Raw genomic sequence first — 18,672 nt, 5'->3', positions numbered from 1 at the left:
GTTCAGCAGTGTCTGTTGTGAGGGACAGTGTTGTTCAGTGAGGGACAGTGTTGTTTAGCAGTGTCTGTTCTGAGGGACAGTGTTGTTCAGCAGTGTCTGTTGTGAGGACAGTGTTGTTCAGCAGTGTCTGTTGTGAGGGACAGTGTTGTTCTCTGAGGGACAGTGTTGTTCAGCAGTGTCTGTTGTGAGGGACAGTGTTGTTCAGCAGTGTCTGTTGTGAGGGACAGTGTTGTTCAGCAGTGTCTGTTGTGAGGGACAGTGTTGTTCTCTGAGGGACAGTGTTGTTCAGCAGTGTCTGTTGTGAGGGACAGTGTTGTTCAGCAGTGTCTGTTGTGAGGGACAGTGTTGTTCAGCAGTGTCTGTTGTGAGGGACAGTGTTGTTCAGCAGTGTCTGCTCTGAGGGACAGTGTTGTTCAGCAGTGTCTGTTGTGAGGGACAGTGTTGTTCAGCAGTGTCTGTTCTGAGGGACAGTGTTGTTCAGCAGTGTCTGTTGTGAGGGACAGTGTTGTTCAGCAGTGTCTGTTGTGAGGGACAGTGTTGTTCAGCAGTGTCTGTTGTGAGGGACAGTGTTGTTCAGCAGTGTCTGTTGTGAGGGACAGTGTTGTTCAGCAGCGTCTGTTCTGAGGGACAGTGTTGTTCAGCAGTGTCTGTTCTGAGGGACAGTGTTGTTCAGCAGTGTCTGTTGTGAGGGACAGTGTTGTTCAGCAGTGTCTGTTCTGAGGGACAGTGTTGTTCAGTGAGGGACAGTGTTGTTCAGCAGTGTCTGTTCTGAGGGACAGTGTTGTTCAGTGAGGGACAGTGTTGTTCAGCAGTGTCTGCTCTGAGGGACAGTGTTGTTCAGCAGTGTCTGTTCTGAGGGACAGTGTTGTTCAGCAGTGTCTGTTGTGAGGGACAGTGTTGTTCAGCAGTGTCTGTTCTGAGGGACAGTGTTGTTCAGCAGTGTCTGTTCTGAGGGACAGTGTTGTTCAGCAGTGTCTGTTGTGAGGACAGTGTTGTTCAGCAGTGTCTGTTGTGAGGGACAGTGTTGTTCAGCAGTGTCTGTTGTGAGGGACAGTGTTGTTCAGCAGTGTCTGTTGTGAGGGACAGTGTTGTTCAGCAGTGTCTGTTGTGAGGGACAGTGTTGTTCAGCAGTGTCTGTTGTGAGGGGCAGTGTTGTTCAGCAGTGTCTGTTCTGAGGGACAGTGTTGTTCAGCAGTGTCTGTTCTGAGGGACAGTGTTGTTCAGTGAGGGACAGTGTTGTTCAGCAATGTCTGTTCTGAGGGACACAATCTACTGATGAAAATAATCACTCAGGTGTAGGTGTTGAGTCAGAGTGACAGTGCCCCTGACTGGACACACCACCACATCCAAGGGCAGTCCCCACACCACCACATCCATGGACAGTCCCCACCACACCACCACATCCATGGGCAGTCCCCACCACACCACCACATCCAAGGACAGTCCCCACCACACCACCACATCCAAGGACAGTCCCCACCACACCACCACATCCAAGGGCAGTCCCCACACCACCACATCCAAGGGCAGTCCCCACCACACCACCACATCCAAGGACAGTCCCCACACCACCACATCCATGGGCAGTCCCCACCACACCACCACATCCAAGGGCAGTCCCCACCACACCACCACATCCATGGGCAGTCCCCACCACACCACCACATCCAAGGACAGTCCCCACCACACCACCACATCCAAGGACAGTCCCCACCACACCACATCCATGGGCAGTCCCCACCACACCACCACATCCACAGTCCCCACCATACCACCACATCCAAGGGCAGTCCCCACCACACCACCACATCCACAGTCCCCACCATACCACCACATCCAAGGACAGTCCCCACCACACCACATCCATGGGCAGTCCCCACCACACCACCACATCCATGGACAGTCCCCACCATACCACCACATCCAAGGACAGTCCCCACCACACCACCACATCCATGGACAGTCCCCACCACACCACCACATCCAAGGACAGTCCCCACACCACCACATCCATGGGCAGTCCCCACCACACCACCACATCCATGGACAGTCCCCACCACACCACCACATCCAAGGACAGTCCCCACACCACCACATCCAAGGACAGTCCCCACCACACCACCACATCCACAGTCCCCACCATACCACCACATCCAAGGGCAGTCCCCACCACACCACCACATCCATGGACAGTCCCCACACCACCACATCCATGGACAGTCCCCACACCACCACATCCAAGGACAGTCCCCACCACACCACCACATCCATGGGCAGTCCCCACCACACCACCACATCCACAGTCCCCACACCACCACATCCATGGACAGTCCCCACACCACCACATCCAAGGACAGTCCCCACCACACCACCACATCCAAGGACAGTCCCCACCACACCACCACATCCAAGGACAGTCCCCACCATACCACCACATCCAAGGGCAGTCCCCACCACACCACCACATCCATGGACAGTCCCCACACCACCACATCCATGGACAGTCCCCACACCACCACATCCAAGGGCAGTCCCCACCACACCACCACATCCATGGACAGTCCCCACACCACCACATCCATGGACAGTCCCCACCATACCACCACATCCAAGGGCAGTCCCCACCACACCACCACATCCATGGACAGTCCCCACACCACCACATCCATGGGCAGTCCCCACACCACCACATCCAAGGGCAGTCCCCACCACACCACCACATCCAAGGACAGTCCCCACCACACCACCACATCCAAGGACAGTCCCCACCACACCACCACATCCATGGACAGTCCCCACCACACCACCACATCCAAGGACAGTCCCCACACCACCACATCCATGGGCAGTCCCCACCACACCACCACATCCATGGACAGTCCCCACCACACCACCACATCCATGGACAGTCCCCACACCACCACATCCAAGGGCAGTCCCCACCACACCACCACATCCATGGACAGTCCCCACACCACCACATCCAAGGACAGTCCCCACCACACCACCACATCCACAGTCCCCACCACACCACCACATCCAAGGACAGTCCCCACACCACCACATCCAAGGACAGTCCCCACCACACCACCACATCCAAGGACAGTCCCCACCACACCACCACATCCAAGGACAGTCCCCACCACACCACCACATCCAAGGACAGTCCCCACACCACCACATCCAAGGACAGTCCCCACCACACCACCACATCCACAGTCCCCACACCACCACATCCAAGGACAGTCCCCACCACACCACCACATCCAAGGACAGTCCCCACCACACCACCACATCCAAGGACAGTCCCCACCACACCACCACATCCATGGGCAGTCCCCACCACACCACCACATCCAAGGGCAGTCCCCACCACACCACCACATCCAAGGACAGTCCCCACCACACCACCACATCCAGGGGCAGTCCACACCACACCACCACATCCAAGGACAGTCCCCACACCACCACCACATCCAAGGACAGTCCCCACACCACCACATCCAAGGGCAGTCCCCACCACACCACCACATCCAAGGACAGTCCCCACACCACCACATCCAAGGGCAGTCCCCACCACACCACCACATCCACAGTCCCCACACCACCACATCCAAGGACAGTCCCCACACCACCACATCCAAGGGCAGTCCCCACCACCGGGAACTCCACACAGACACGAGTGGAGGGTAATCACAACTGAGGTCACCATGACAGCGAGGCATGAAGGACCACACAAACTGGGACAATTATGTCCATGCATGAATAATCCGTCACATATTTAGTATGTACATGTATCAGGACAGGCCTTTATATAAGATTTTCTTGTTGCCCTCTTCATCTATATCTGTGTTGTATTGTGACATGATAAAATGAAAATACCGTTTTAAACCATAATGTATGAGGATGAGCCATGCTTCAACAAACAACCGACAGACCTGGATGAATCAGGGGTGGGTTGCATAAGTGAACTTAGCAGCACATAAGTTTGCTTATCGCTAAGAAAGTTCCGAACTCCACGATAAATTGCATATATTCAGAAACATTCTTTACTCAAAGTTAACTCACTCAGTACGGCCAGTCCTCTCTTCTCCTCTACACAGACCCCTCGGATGTCCAGTGGGTGTCTGAATGACCCAACCTTTAGCTTCCATCGTCAGAATTGTGGTATTCTTTGTCAACATTCACCTCTTCAGTGTAAGAGCCTTCCGCTTGTAATATTTTGATGGTTGTAATTGGGGTGGTGAAACGCTGTTAGCGTCGTCTCTTTCGCCGTTCGTATGGAGAGAGTTAACTCAGCGCTGCAGACATTGCCTCATGCAATCCTGCCATGATGAGCAGTTCTGTGCAGCACCCCGATGACTCTCCACAGGGTTAGGGAGAAGAGGAGGAGGAGGAGGAGGACAGTAACAATGGTGCTGTGAAAACCCACAGGTTGGGCACTCCATGGCAAGGCAGAACTCTGCATCTAACGTAACCCAGCATCAGCCAGGCCTGACAGATACACACACCTGCAGAGCGGCTCAGGCAAATTTAACAACACACTCAAAAGACACCCCCCCCCCCCCCCCATGGAGTGATGACCTTCTACTGTGTGATCTCAATTGTACCATTTCACCCTTGGACACAGGCTGGAAATTCATACACGGACATTCAGTTCACCAAGAAAATCAAAAAAATAAAATATTTAAACCCAAAGGGGGTACATGAACATTATCCAAGAATTTACCCCCCCCACCCCCCTCACCCCCCCCCCCTTAAAAAAAAAATCCACTGAACCAATTAACAGATAGTGTCCATTCGCTCACTTTCACTTGCTCTCTCTCTCTTTCTCTCTCTCTCTCTCTCTCATGCACACACACACATACACATGTGCATGCAAACAGACAGACAGGCGGACTGACTAACCAATGCATGGGGTATAGCAGGGCCTCAGCAGCATGGATACAGGCGGTGACACGACTCAGTTTTTTGGACGTCAGGAGGATGCGGCGCTCCTGAAGCATGCTGCACATCATGTCACACCCTCCATCATCATCATCGTCATCGTCATCATCACACCCATCATCATCACAATCACCATCATCATCATCATCATCATCATCATCACAATCATCATCATCATCATCATCATCACAATCATCATCATCATCATCATCATCGCCATCGTCATCATCATCATCGTCATCATCATCACACCCATCATCATCATCATCATACCCATCATCATCATAATCATCATCATCATCATCATCATCACACCCATCATCATAATTGTCATCATCATCATCACACCCATCATCATCATCATAATCATAACTGTCATCATCACCATCATCATCTCATACACCGTGTAGCATCCTCACATTTACCACTGTTACCACACACCATCCATCCTCTTTCCAGGGAGGACAGTGGCAGAGTGGTTAAGACACCTATCTGTAAACAGTGTCTGTCAGGGTCTAGGTTCCACTCCCACTCTCGCCCTTTCTCTAAAGTTCAACTGGAAAATCAAACTGAGCCGTCTAGTCATCCAGGAGACAATAAACCAAGGTCCCGTGTGCAGCTCACACTTGGCGCACTGAAAAAGAACCCATGGCAACAAATGTGCTGTCACAGTCGCTGATGTGGTAAACGCCCTGGTCACTGATGTGGTAAATGTTATCACTGGAGTGGTAAATGTTATCACTGTTGTGGTAAGTGTGCAGGATGTGAGGCCTCACCTGGCAAAGATCCTCATCATGTTGCTGGTGTCCACGGCATTGTAGTACTCCGTCAGGTTTCTCTGTGACACAACCACCACCACTGCATGGCTAACACCTCTGACAGTCACACGATCTCCATGGCTAACACCTCTGACAGTCACACAATCTCTATGGCTACCACCTCTGACAGTCACACGATCTCCATGGCTAACACCTCTGACAGTCACACAATCTCCATGGCTACCATCTCCAACAGTCACACAATCTCCATGGCTAACACCTCTGACAGTCACACAATCTCCATGGCTAACACCTCTGACAGTCACGCGATCTCCATGGCTAACACCTCTGACAGTCACGCGATCTCCATGGCTAACACCTCTGACAGTCACACGATCTCCATGGCTAACACCTCTGACAGTCACACAATCTCCGTGCCTAACACCTCCGACAGTCACAAAATCTCCATGGCTAACACCTCTGACAGTCACACAATCTCCATGGCTAACACCTCTGACAGTCACACGATCTCCATGGCTAACACCTCTGACAGTCACACGATCTCGCTCCTCTGACAGTCACACAATCTCCATGGCTAACACCTCTGACAGTCACACGATCTCCATGGCTAACACCTCTGACAGTCACGCGATCTCCATGGCTAACACCTCTGACAGTCACACGATCTCCATGGCTAACACCTCTGACAGTCACACGATCTCCATGGCTAACACCTCTGACAGTCACACGATCTCCATGGCTAACATCTCTGACAGTCACACAATCTCCATGGCTAACACCTCTGACAGTCACACGATCTCCATGGCTAACACCTCTGACAGTCACACGATCTCCATGGCTAACATCTCTGACAGTCACACAATCTCCGTGCCTAACACCTCTGACAGTCACACAATCTCCGTGCCTAACATCTCTGACAGTCACACAATCTCCGTGCCTAACATCTCTGACAGTCACACAATCTCCATGGCTAACACCTCTGACAGTCACACGATCTCCATGGCTAACATCTCTGACAGTCACACAATCTCCATGGCTAACGGCTAACATTTCTGACAGTCACACAATCTCCATGGCTAACATCTCTGACAGTCACACAATCTCCATGGCTAACATCTCTGACAGTCACACAATCTCCATGGCTAACATCTCTGACAGTCACATGATCTCCACTGTACATTCCACTAACAGTATTCTGAAAAACCCCACCACACACACTGCAGTCATTAACATGACACAAAGCACACCACACACACTTCAGTCATTAACATGACACAAACAAAGCCCACCACACACACTTCAGTCATTAACATGACACAAACAATGCCCACCACACACACTGCAGTCATTAACATGACACAAACAATGCCCACCACACACACTGCAGTCATTAACATGACACAAACAAAGCCCACCACACACACTGCAGTCATTAACATGACACAAAGCACACCACACACACTGCAGTCATTAACATGACACAAACAATGCCCACCACACACACTTCAGTCATTAACATGACACAAACAAAGCCCACCACACACACTTCAGTCATTAACATGACACAAACAAAGCCCACCACACACACATCAGTCATTAACATGACACAAATCACACCACACACACTGCAGTCATTAACATGACACAAACAAAGCCCACCACACACACTGCAGTCATTAACATGACACAAACAAAGCCCACCACACACACATCAGTCATTAACATGACACAAATCACACCACACACACTGCAGTCATTAACATGACACAAACAACTGCCTATCTCTCTCTCTCTCTCTCTCTCTCTCTCTCTCTCTCTATCTGTCTGTCTCTCACTCTCTCTCTCTCTCATCCCAGTATGTCTAATAATACATCTCTGTCTCTCTCTCACAACCTGCCCACTCAAGTTGCAACATGTCATTTTGGACTCCCTTGCATCTTGTTGGATCCCCAAGAAAGCATATGGTCTAAGGTCAATAAATTTATTCAAAAGGTGCTCAGTCATATTTGCACTTCTTTTCTTTCTTAACAATATATTTTGTGTCATCTTTTTATTTCTTGCATACTCTTAAGTTAAAGGTCCCATAACACATAGTTTTCTGAAGCTAATGATTTCAATAACAAATTTTATCTCAAATAAAACGTAATGGTACAAAAAGGTACAAACACAAGCTCAAATCTGAACGCTCTCTCTTTGAAACAGTCATGCATTAAATTAATTGGCTTATTGGATGCCCACGTCAGCAGGACGGCTATGCCATGCAAACAGGACTGTTACGATACAGTACACAACAAAGCACAAGGCAGTTTTGTCAACTTACACTGGCTGGAATGCTGGGCAGAGCAGTAGAGTCTGGTGCTGTGAAACTGAACATCTGTAACCAAAGAACACGTCATGTGCTGTGAAACTGAACATCTGTAACCACAGAACATGTCATGTGATATGAAACTGAACATCTGTAACCACAGAACATGTCGCGTCATGTGAAACTGAACATCTATAACCACAGAAACTGAACATCTAGACAGAAACCTCACACTCTAACAAACATGGGGAGCCATTTTGCTCAGTCACAATGCTCATCTTATGTCAATCACTTGCCTTCCATGTATTATTTCATTTTTGACGACATTTAATGTGTTTACTCATTAGTTTATTTTGCTCATCTATTTTCAGTTCATTTCAGTCCGGTGTTTGATAGAAACCTAGAGCCGACTCTCAAACCTGACCAGCACACTGGGTTTAATTAAACATGGGTCAAGCAGCTGATGCTTGTATTTTTCTGTCCCTTTTTTAGCAGACGTTGTGTGGGTTAATGGATCAGTCTGCTAGCTGTGACACCTCCTGGACACTGAGATGATCAGTCACAATGCTAACTAACAGGCCCACAGACCTCACACCTAATGATGATAATAACAACAGACAGTACTTTTATGGTGTAAACTCTCCATACAGTGGCTTCTAAGCACCTTACATGAAACAAAACATATACAACAGGGAATGATAACATACAGGTGTATATAAACACCTTATATGAAACAAAACATGATAACATACCTCTGTACATGAAAAAAACAACACATATATATATACATATGTATCTATACACCAACACAACACTACAAATTGCTGATATGAACAATCATACACACACTGACACACACACACGAACACACACACACACACACACACAACAAAAATACCCAACACACACACACACAAGTGCACACACACTGGCACACACATACATACTCACTTGGCACACAGACACACACAGACACACACACATGATGATTTCAGCAGAGGGTAAAGTGGGGTGGGTAGCAGGAGGAAGAACGCAGACAATCAGCTACGCTTCGTCACAGCCGAAGGCCGGTTTGAACAGCTGGGTTCTAAAGCTGAAGGCGACAGACAAGAAGGGGAGACCACTCACATCCTGCCCGGCCACAATGGTGACCGGCTCCTCGGCCAGGGGAACGCTCTGCTCATAGGCGGCCTTGAGGAAGGGCAGGAGGTCACTGTTCTCTGATCGGTTGACGATCTCCGCCAGGAAGTTGAGCATTTTGTAGAAGACCTCATACCAAGGGAGGTGACTGCCCACACACCAAGGGGAAAATGTATGCGTGATTGTATGGGAAAAGTTGGGGGGGGGCGGGGGTGGGGGGGTTGCACATTCTTTCAGTTTCAGTTTAATAGGTCCACAAAGAAATACATGCTGCATATCACAACGCCTATTCCAACTTTGTGGGCCTTATACACACACACACCTTCTGAAGAACGAAATATATCAACACAAAAATGTGGACTTAACCCTTCTTTATCCCCCCATTCGTGTATACAAGTGACAGAGTTCTGTGTGTACCCCCTCCCCAAATGATATGCGTTCCACAGCCCTGTGATATACAGATAGGAGAGCACTGCTACAGTGACTCAGTGGTGAGCATGGGTCTGACAGACCCATAACGTACAGATATAACGAACTGCTCCTTTAGCAGGACAGTGTCTGACAGACCCATAACGTACAGATATAACGAACTGCTCCTTTAGCAGGACAGTGTCTGACAGACCTACAACGTACAGATATAACGAACTGCTCCTTTAGCAGGACAGTGTCTGACAGACCCATAACGTACAGATATAACGAACTGCTCCTTTAGCAGGACAGTGTCTGACAGACCTACAACAAACAGGTATAATGAACTGCTCCTTTAGCAGGACAGTGTCTGACAGACCTACAACATACAGATATAACGAACTGCTCCTTTAGCAGGACAGTGTCTGACAGACCTACAACATACAGATATAACGAACTGCTCCTTTAGCAGGACAGTGTCTGACAGACCTACAACATACAGATATAACGAACTGCTCCTTTAGCAGGACAGTGTCTGACAGACCTACAACATACAGATATAATGAACTGCTCCTTTAGCAGGACAGTGTCTGACAGACCTACAACATACAGATATAATGAACTGCTCCTTTAGCAGGACAGTGTCTGACAGACCTACAACATACAGATATAATGAACTGCTCCTTTAGCAGGACAGTGTCTGACAGACCTACAACATACAGATATAACGAACTGCTCCTTTAGCAGGACAGTGTCTGACAGACCTACAACAAACAGGTATAATGAACTGCTCCTTTAGCAGGACAGTGTCTGACAGACCTACAACAAACAGGTATAATGAACTGCTCCTTTAGCAGGACAGTGTCTGACAGACCTACAACATACAGATGTAATGAACTGCTCCTTTAGCAGGACAGTGTCTGACAGACCTACAACATACAGATATAACAAACTGCTCCTTTAGCAGGACAGTGTCTGACACACCCAAAGCGTACATTTTAAATGAATTACTTCTTTCATTAATGTACAGATAAAAAGAATTGCTTCTTTAGCAAGACAGGGTCTGATAGATAAAACAAACTGCTTCTTTAGCAAGACATGGTCTGAGAAATCTAAAAAGTATGAACAGGTCATTAGGTGTGTAACAATGAAGAAAGCTAAAAGTCAAAAGAGAACCCCGCATCCGCCCCCACCCCCACCCCCACCAGCTACACACCTGATGATGCACAGACAGGTCTGAGCTCCGGTGCCATGGCGACAGAAGCCAAAACGATACAAACTCTCCAGGTCCGTCAGAACAAAGGCAAACTGGTCCACCTGGGGCCTGTCACACACATACACACACATTCACACACACACATTCACACACACACACAAACACACACATTCACACACACACACTCACATTCACGCACAACACACACATGCACGCACACACACATTCACACACACACACACACACACACACACACACATTCACACACACAAGCACACATACATACACACATACAAACATACACACACGCACACACACACACACACACGCACACACACACAAACACACACACACACACACATAACTTCATCCCTGATAAGTCAGCATGAACATTACCACACAATTTGTTCATATCCCTGGATGTTCATCACACATTACAAAAACACTGCAAGGCATTGAGACTGATTCTTTAACACACATTACAGCTCACTACACAATTCCAATAACTGGTAACTCATTACACATTACAAACACACTGCACTCTTCCCATGTCCGACTGTTCACTGAACATGACAAGAACACTGCATGGTCTGTATGTCTAATTACTCATCATACATCACAACACACCACCTTGTTCTTGCGTTTGATTATCCATCATAGATTACGACGTACTGCACAGTTCCTACGCTTTCCTATTTTTCACCTGCCCATTTCCCAAACAAATGCGGACTGAAAAAATGAACAGGAAAGCAATGGATCACTTTACTCACGTGTTGGTTCTACACGGGAATGAGAACTTGGGAATGTTATTCAGCACATCCTGAAAACAACAACAACACACACACACACACACAGTGTCACAAATCATTCTCATGTGATCAGTCCTTATATCACCTTATCACATATCATAAGGAAACAAAGAAAAACCGAAAGCTCACATACGCACAAGGTAATTTTTCTCTTCACTTTCATCATAGGAGGTATGCTGTACCTAATAATAATAATGGTCTTTATATAGCGCTGAATCATGTGCTGTTCATCACAAGTGACATTTGTGTCACTTAATCCCTGTATTACTGTTCATCACAAGTGACATTTGTGTCACTTAATCCCTGTCTTACTGTTCACCACAAGTGACATTTGTAACACAATCCCTGTATTCTTACTGTTCATCACAAGTGACATTTGTGTCACTTAATCCCTGTATTCTTACTGTTCACCACAATTGACATTTTTGTCACTTAATCCCTGTCTTACTGTTCATCACAAGTGACATTTGTGTAACTTAATCCCTGTCTTACTGTTCATCACAAGTGACATTTGTGTCACTTAATCCCTGTCTTACTGTCCATCACAAGTGACATTTGTGTCACTTAATCCCTGTATTTTTACTGTTCATCACAAGTGACATTTGTGTCACTTAATCCCTGTATTACTGTTCACCACAATTGACATTTGTGTCACTTAATCCCTGTCTTACTGTTCATCACAAGTGACAATTGTGTCACTTAATCCCTGTCTTACTGTTCATCACAAGTGACATTTGTGTCACTTAATCCCTGTATTCTTACTGTTCATCACAAGTGACATTTGTGTCACTTAATCCCTGTCTTACTGTTCATCACAAGTGGTGTTTGTGCCTTAATCCCTGTATTACTGTTCATCACAAGTGACATTTGTGTCACTTAATCCCTGTATTCTTACTGTTCATCACAAGTGACATTTGTGTCACTTAATCCCTGTCTTACTGTTCATCACAAGTGACATTTGTGTCACTTAATCCCTGTCTTACTGTTCATCACAAGTGACATTTGTGTAACTTAATCCCTGTATTCTTACTGTTCATCACAAGTGACATTTGTGTCACTTAATCCCTGTCTTACTGTTCATCACAAGTGACATTTGTGTCACTTAATCCCTGTCTTACTGTTCATCACAAGTGACATTTGTGTCACTTAATCCCTGTCTTACTGTTCATCATGTGACATTTGTGTCACTTAATCCCTGTCTTACTGTTCATCACAAGTGACATTTGTGTCACTTAATCCCTGTATTCTTACTGTTCATCACAAGTGACATTTGTGTCACTTAATCCCTGTCTTACTGTTCACCACAAGTGACATTTGTGTCACTTAATCCCTGTCTTACTGTTCATCACAAGTGACATTTGTGTCACTTAATCCCTGTCTTACTGTTCATCACAAGTGACATTTGTGTAACTTAATCCCTGTCTTACTGTTCATCACAAGTGACATTTGTGTAACTTAATCCCTGTCTTACTGTTCATCACAAGTGACATTTGTGTCACTTAATCCCTGTATTTTTACTGTTCATCACAAGTGACATTTGTGTCACTTAATCCCTGTATTACTGTTCACCACAATTGACATTTGTGTCACTTAATCCCTGTCTTACTGTTCATCACAAGTGACATTTGTGTCACTTAATCCCTGTCTTACTGTTCATCACAAGTGACATTTGTGTCACTTAATCCCTGTCTTACTGTTCATCACAAGTGACATTTGTGTCACTTAATCCCTGTCTTACTGTTCATCACAAGTGGTGTTTGTGCCTTAATCCCTGTATTACTGTTCATCACAAGTGACATTTGTGTCACTTAATCCCTGTCTTACTGTTCATCACAAGTGGTATTTGTGCCTTAATCCCTGTATTCTTACTGTTCATCACAAGTGACATTTGTGTCACTTAATCCCTGTCTTACTGTTCATCACAAGTGACATTTGTGTCACTTAATCCCTGTCTTACTGTTCATCACAAGTGGTATTTGTGCCTTAATCCCTGTGTTCTTACTGTTCATCACAGGAGGTGTTCTGTGTCTCATTGTGTTCTTACTGTTCATCATAACAAGGTATTCTATACCTCATTCAGTGTGTTCATATACTGTTCATTGTACAAGGTATTCGTCACCTCATTCATTGTGTTCATAATGATCACCATAAGACTAAGAAGTGCTGTTTGCCTCATTCACAGCACGCACACTGACCTGCTCATTGTAGTCAGGAGGGTACTTCTGCAGGATAAAAGGCTCTGTTTGACATACACACAAGTCAATGTCAGGTGAACTCGTCCACATGGTGCAACATGAATGTGCATTTAATGATTTATTTTAATTCAAACCAGTCCAATCATTCACCACCTTTGCAGAGTTAATCATGTCAGCACTGTACCTTAACCTTCATAATACCTTGTACCAAAAATATAGTCAATCATAAACTATATCATTTACAAAAAAAAAAACATAGTCACAAATTACATTCCTACAACACACTTGCTATTTCAAAACATTGCCCAATTGATTACTTTGAGTTTGATAGAAAATAACGGACTATAGTCGACACAAGCCAGCCATCAGTTTTAGCATTGAAACAACTAAAAAAAAATGTTTTTTTAAGTGTGAGTGGATCAGACACAGATGTTCCCAAGTGATACAGTAGGCTGGAAAAAAAAGCCAAAAAAAACAAATGTCAGCAGAAGAAAAAAAAAGAAAAAAAGAAAGAAAAGAAAGAAAGAAAGAAAAGAAGTGCTCAAGGTAAACTGAATAAAAGGTCACTTGTCAGTGTCCACGACTGTACCTGTTCCTTCTTGCTCTGGTCGTCCCACTTCGGCAAACACTTCAAACAGCTTGTCTGGGTTCTCTCTGAAACATGCCCTCATTTACAACACCTGAACAACTACAAAAAGTATTACGTCAGTCTATCCTCCTTGATGCACTTCCTAATTCATACTGGTAAGAAAAGTGAGTGACCACCACAGGCTAGTCCATGCCAGTGGAACACTGGTCTTATCTTAACAATGGTATATGAAACGTAACGCAGCAGTTAAAGAAATATCAAACTGAGAACAACTGTGTTGATACAAAATACAAGTGAAAGCAATTTAGGCATGAAAACAAACAAAAACAAACAAACAAAAAATAGAAAGAAAGAAAACCATCTGGCGAAATGGTTAGAATCTCAGTCTGACTTGGAGGACATAAAACTGCACTGTATCAGAGGTGTATCATTGTTACAGGATTATCCAACCCATGGCCTGCTCCTACCCTGAACTGAACACAGCTAGTGCTGTACATTTTGGGGTGTGCTGCTCTAATTGCCTGACTAACACTGGCAACTGTGCATGATGTTCGATTTGAAAGCACAGCAGCTGCTGCTAACATTAAGGAACTGTACAATATAGCCTTTCTGTCATAGATTCAACTGATCCAAAACCTATGGGTTTTTCCAGCATCATCTGAGGGTCCTGGGTTCAAATCTCGGCGCACCTGGTGGGTAAAGGGTGGAGATTTTTCCCATGTCCCAGGTCAACACATGTGCAGACCTGCTAGTGCCTGAACCCCCTTCGTGTGTATGCGCACGCAGAAGATCAAATACGCACGTTAAAGATCCTGTAATCCATGTCAGCGTTCGGTGGGTTATGGAAACAAGAATATACCCAGCATGCACACCCCCGAAAATGGAGTATGGCTGCCTACATGGCGGGGTAAATAAAAAACAAACAAATGGTCATACACGTAAAATGTTACATGTTTGTCTGAGTGTGTATGTGTGTGCGTCTGAAATCTGATTGAATGACACAGGAAACGAATAATGAGCGCCCAGTGGCAGCCGTCAGTCAGCTCTACCCAGGTAGGCAGCCTGTGGTGCAAATGTCCCCGTGTATGTAAAGCGCTTAGAGCTTGGTCTCTGACTGAGGATAGGCGCTATAGAGGTATCCACATCAATCAATCAATCAATCATCCCCATGAGGTCATCCCTTTCAAATGATCAACCATCAGAAAAAATTACAGAAATCATCCAAAATTCTGTGACCTTAGTTTCATCAATTTGTGCTTTTGGTCATCTCAATTCAAGTCCCCCTTATCCCCCCCCTTCCATCCTTCCCTGCCTGCTTTTATGCCTGTTCTACATTTGTGCCAAGTCATAAGTGTGAGCAGATCCTGGGTGTCTTTCAATGGAGGGGTGTTGGTAGTCCTGGGAAGGCATTAAACTCTGGCTCTAACCGATTAATGTTCTGCAACATTATAAATCATAATCTCTCTCTATATATACATATATGCTGAAACAGGACATTGCTGAAGACCTCCAAAGTGACTCAGCAGTTATGCATGGTCTCCTGTGGTGTGTGAACTCATAGCAACCTACCATCAACAGTTCCTTGTGAGCTGCCAGCACAAAGACCTGATAAAACAAGCTTACACTTTCATCTTTAGAGTCCTTTTTCATTTTTGTAAGTAACAATTACTCTCTCAGACTCCTGCAGAGACTGGCCAGCCCATCACAAAAACACCCCCCACATGAAAAATGCAATCTTATGGCTGTATCCACAGAACATTATTCGACTTCATCATCCATAGCTGGATTTTTTTTTTTTTTTTTTTTTTTTTTTTTAATGTTTAGAAAGTTGAAATAATCATAATTATTATTAAGTGATTAATGCAATTCATCTAAATGAAGCCTATAATGTATAAAAACTTTAAAACATATTCCATTCATGAGATAGAATGAATACATGTCATAAAATATAGTAGCAGTAGTACAGGTTATATAAGCATCTAGACAAAGTATAGGAACAGGTCCATCATAATAAAATATAATAATTATCAGTAGTACAAGTTAAATAACCATCAAAAGAAAATATAGGAACAGGTCTGATCTTGAAAGAAAACACATAGGTTGAATGAAATGGAAATCAAACTATACAACTGCAACACAGGCATAAAGGAATGTCTCCACTCAAGTTCATGTACACAAAACATGCACATATGCATGCTCCATACATGCTTACACTGTATCATAGATGGGAGTGTCTAATTTTTGTTAATACTTTAAAATCTGTGGCCTATATCCATGGGCCACTTTATTTTCTATGCAAAAAAAAAAAAAAAAACTATTGAAAAAAATTAGAAAGAAAAAACTGTGAAAATGCCAATACAGAAACCCATATAATATTGGAAGTACTCCACCCATGCTGTACACACACACACACACACACACACACACACACACACACACACACAGAGAGAGAGAGTAAATGCATGGAACTGGAAGCATGATCAGCAGTATCATGGCACATCAGTCTGAGTGTGACAGCTAAAGATGGTACAGGAAAATGAAATGGACGACAAAGTAATTTGATAATGCTAAATTTCGTTTTGATATCAGGAAAAATCAAGGTGGCAGAATGGTTAAGATGCTTTCCTGCCAATACAGTGTCCAAAAGGATCTGGGTTCGATTCCCACTCTTACTCTTTCCCTCAAATTTGACAGAAAAATCAAACTGAGAGTCTGGTCAATCAGGTGAGACAATAAACTGAGGTCCTGTGTGCACCATGCACTGGTGCACTTAAAAAGAACCCATAGAATATAACTGTTGTCGTCTGCAAAATTTTGTAGAAGAAATCCACTGTGATAGCGCATTGGGTTGTGCTCCTGTCAGGCATCTGATCTTCAAGCAGATGTTATGTAGCGTGTGTGTGTAGATATAGATATATATGTGTGTGTGTGTGTGTGTGAGTGTGTGAATTTGTCCAAACACAGTGATGTCTCCTTGAGAAACAGAAATCGAAATTTTTAGATCATATTTCAATGACTGCAATTGAGTGCAAAGAATTGGGAAGTGGAATGTCTCTGAGAAAAGGGAATTTATTCCTGACAGCTGGACCTTGCATTCTTCAAAAGTCAATGAAACACTGGCCATAAATCAGTGTGGTATTGACAGGCGGATGCGTACAGTCATCATGACAAGTTAGTCAAGGTGAATGTCAATCTCTATTATTTTGGATCCTGGTACACAGGAATTCAAGCTCACAGGCTGAATCTGTAAATTATGTCAGCACAATGCAGCATTGCTGGCATCTTCAACAACTGAAGCAAATCAAAAACTATTTCGGTGTTTTCTGTTTGTTTTTTCAAGTCACTGATTCTGTAAAAATTGTTTAGCACCAAACAGAATAGCAGACGACACGATAATTACGGCCTTCATCACCATGGCAAGGTGAAGGCACATCGCTGCGTGAACAAATTTCCAATGGACCAGGCCAAAAATACAGATTCGCAATACGTGCCATCAAGCACTGCCTCTTTATTCCCCACCAATATGATAAAATCTCCTTCGCTGAACACTTGAACAATTACACTGACATCGGATTCAGCACTCCCTCGGCGTAACGACACACTCACCGCACATACGCGACAACAAATACAACTTCTGCTTCCTGAATTTTACCTCAGTCGAGAACCCATTATGTCCGTTTAATCCGTCGAACTGCAAACTTAACAGAGGTCAGCTGGCTAACAACTTTTGCAAATGTCCTCACTGGGACCACTTTCAGCATTATTTTTATCCTTCTGTCAACTAACAGAGCGGAAGTACTCCCTCGTCTGCCATTTTGACGACACATAATCACGTGACCAAAAAGACGGAAGATGACTGTTGGAACGTGAATTTTTTTTTTTTTTTTCGCCTTTCAGCGCGGAAGAATCTGAGGTTGGACTGGTAACTGGGATAATTGAGGAAACAGACATCGCTTTCAGCGCCATTTAAACGGGATATGAAATGTTGTTAGGTTGTTATTTCTAACAACAGTGTGACAGCATCTAGCAGACGATAAAACCCATTGGAAGGGAGGGTATGGAAGCAATCGAAGACGTATGGGGGTTTTGTCCCTTTAGAAAAAAAAAAAAAAGTATGGTAACAGATTTGAGTCAAAAGATTGTAACAAGGAAATATAAAGATGAATGTAACAATAATAAAAAAAAATAAATTAAAAAAACAACCGTTGGCATTATAAAAGAGGGAACAAGTCTGGTCAGTGTCTGCTTGGATTGGATGGTTGCTTTTTTCCAAGGTCAAGACTG

General features: G+C 44.9%; 1 protein-coding gene across 4 annotated transcripts in view; it reads right to left on the bottom strand.

The window, feature by feature from the left end:
* The window catches only part of LOC143289725 (uncharacterized), a 52,375-nt gene extending 34,173 nt beyond the window's left edge, over window positions 1-18,202 (bottom strand). For all 4 annotated transcript variants that reach the window (XM_076598803.1, XM_076598805.1, XM_076598804.1 and 1 more), the window contains exons 1-9: window positions 18,041-18,202; window positions 14,389-14,453; window positions 13,800-13,843; window positions 11,566-11,615; window positions 10,796-10,903; window positions 9,160-9,319; window positions 8,047-8,100; window positions 5,724-5,785; window positions 4,909-5,007 (exon numbers count right to left, since the gene is read on the bottom strand). In XM_076598803.1, coding sequence (XP_076454918.1) covers window positions 4,909-5,007; window positions 5,724-5,785; window positions 8,047-8,100; window positions 9,160-9,319; window positions 10,796-10,903; window positions 11,566-11,615; window positions 13,800-13,843; window positions 14,389-14,453; window positions 18,041-18,057 — 659 coding nt within the window. In that variant the 5' untranslated portion in view covers window positions 18,058-18,202. The remainder of the gene's footprint in view (window positions 1-4,908; window positions 5,008-5,723; window positions 5,786-8,046; window positions 8,101-9,159; window positions 9,320-10,795; window positions 10,904-11,565; window positions 11,616-13,799; window positions 13,844-14,388; window positions 14,454-18,040) is intronic.
* Window positions 18,203-18,672: the final 470 nt, after the last annotated feature.

The sequence above is a fragment of the Babylonia areolata genome, chromosome 14 (assembly GCF_041734735.1).
Source record: "Babylonia areolata isolate BAREFJ2019XMU chromosome 14, ASM4173473v1, whole genome shotgun sequence".
NCBI classification, from domain to species: Eukaryota; Metazoa; Mollusca; class Gastropoda; order Neogastropoda; family Buccinidae; genus Babylonia; species Babylonia areolata.
This window is presented reverse-complemented; position numbering and strand designations above follow the sequence as displayed.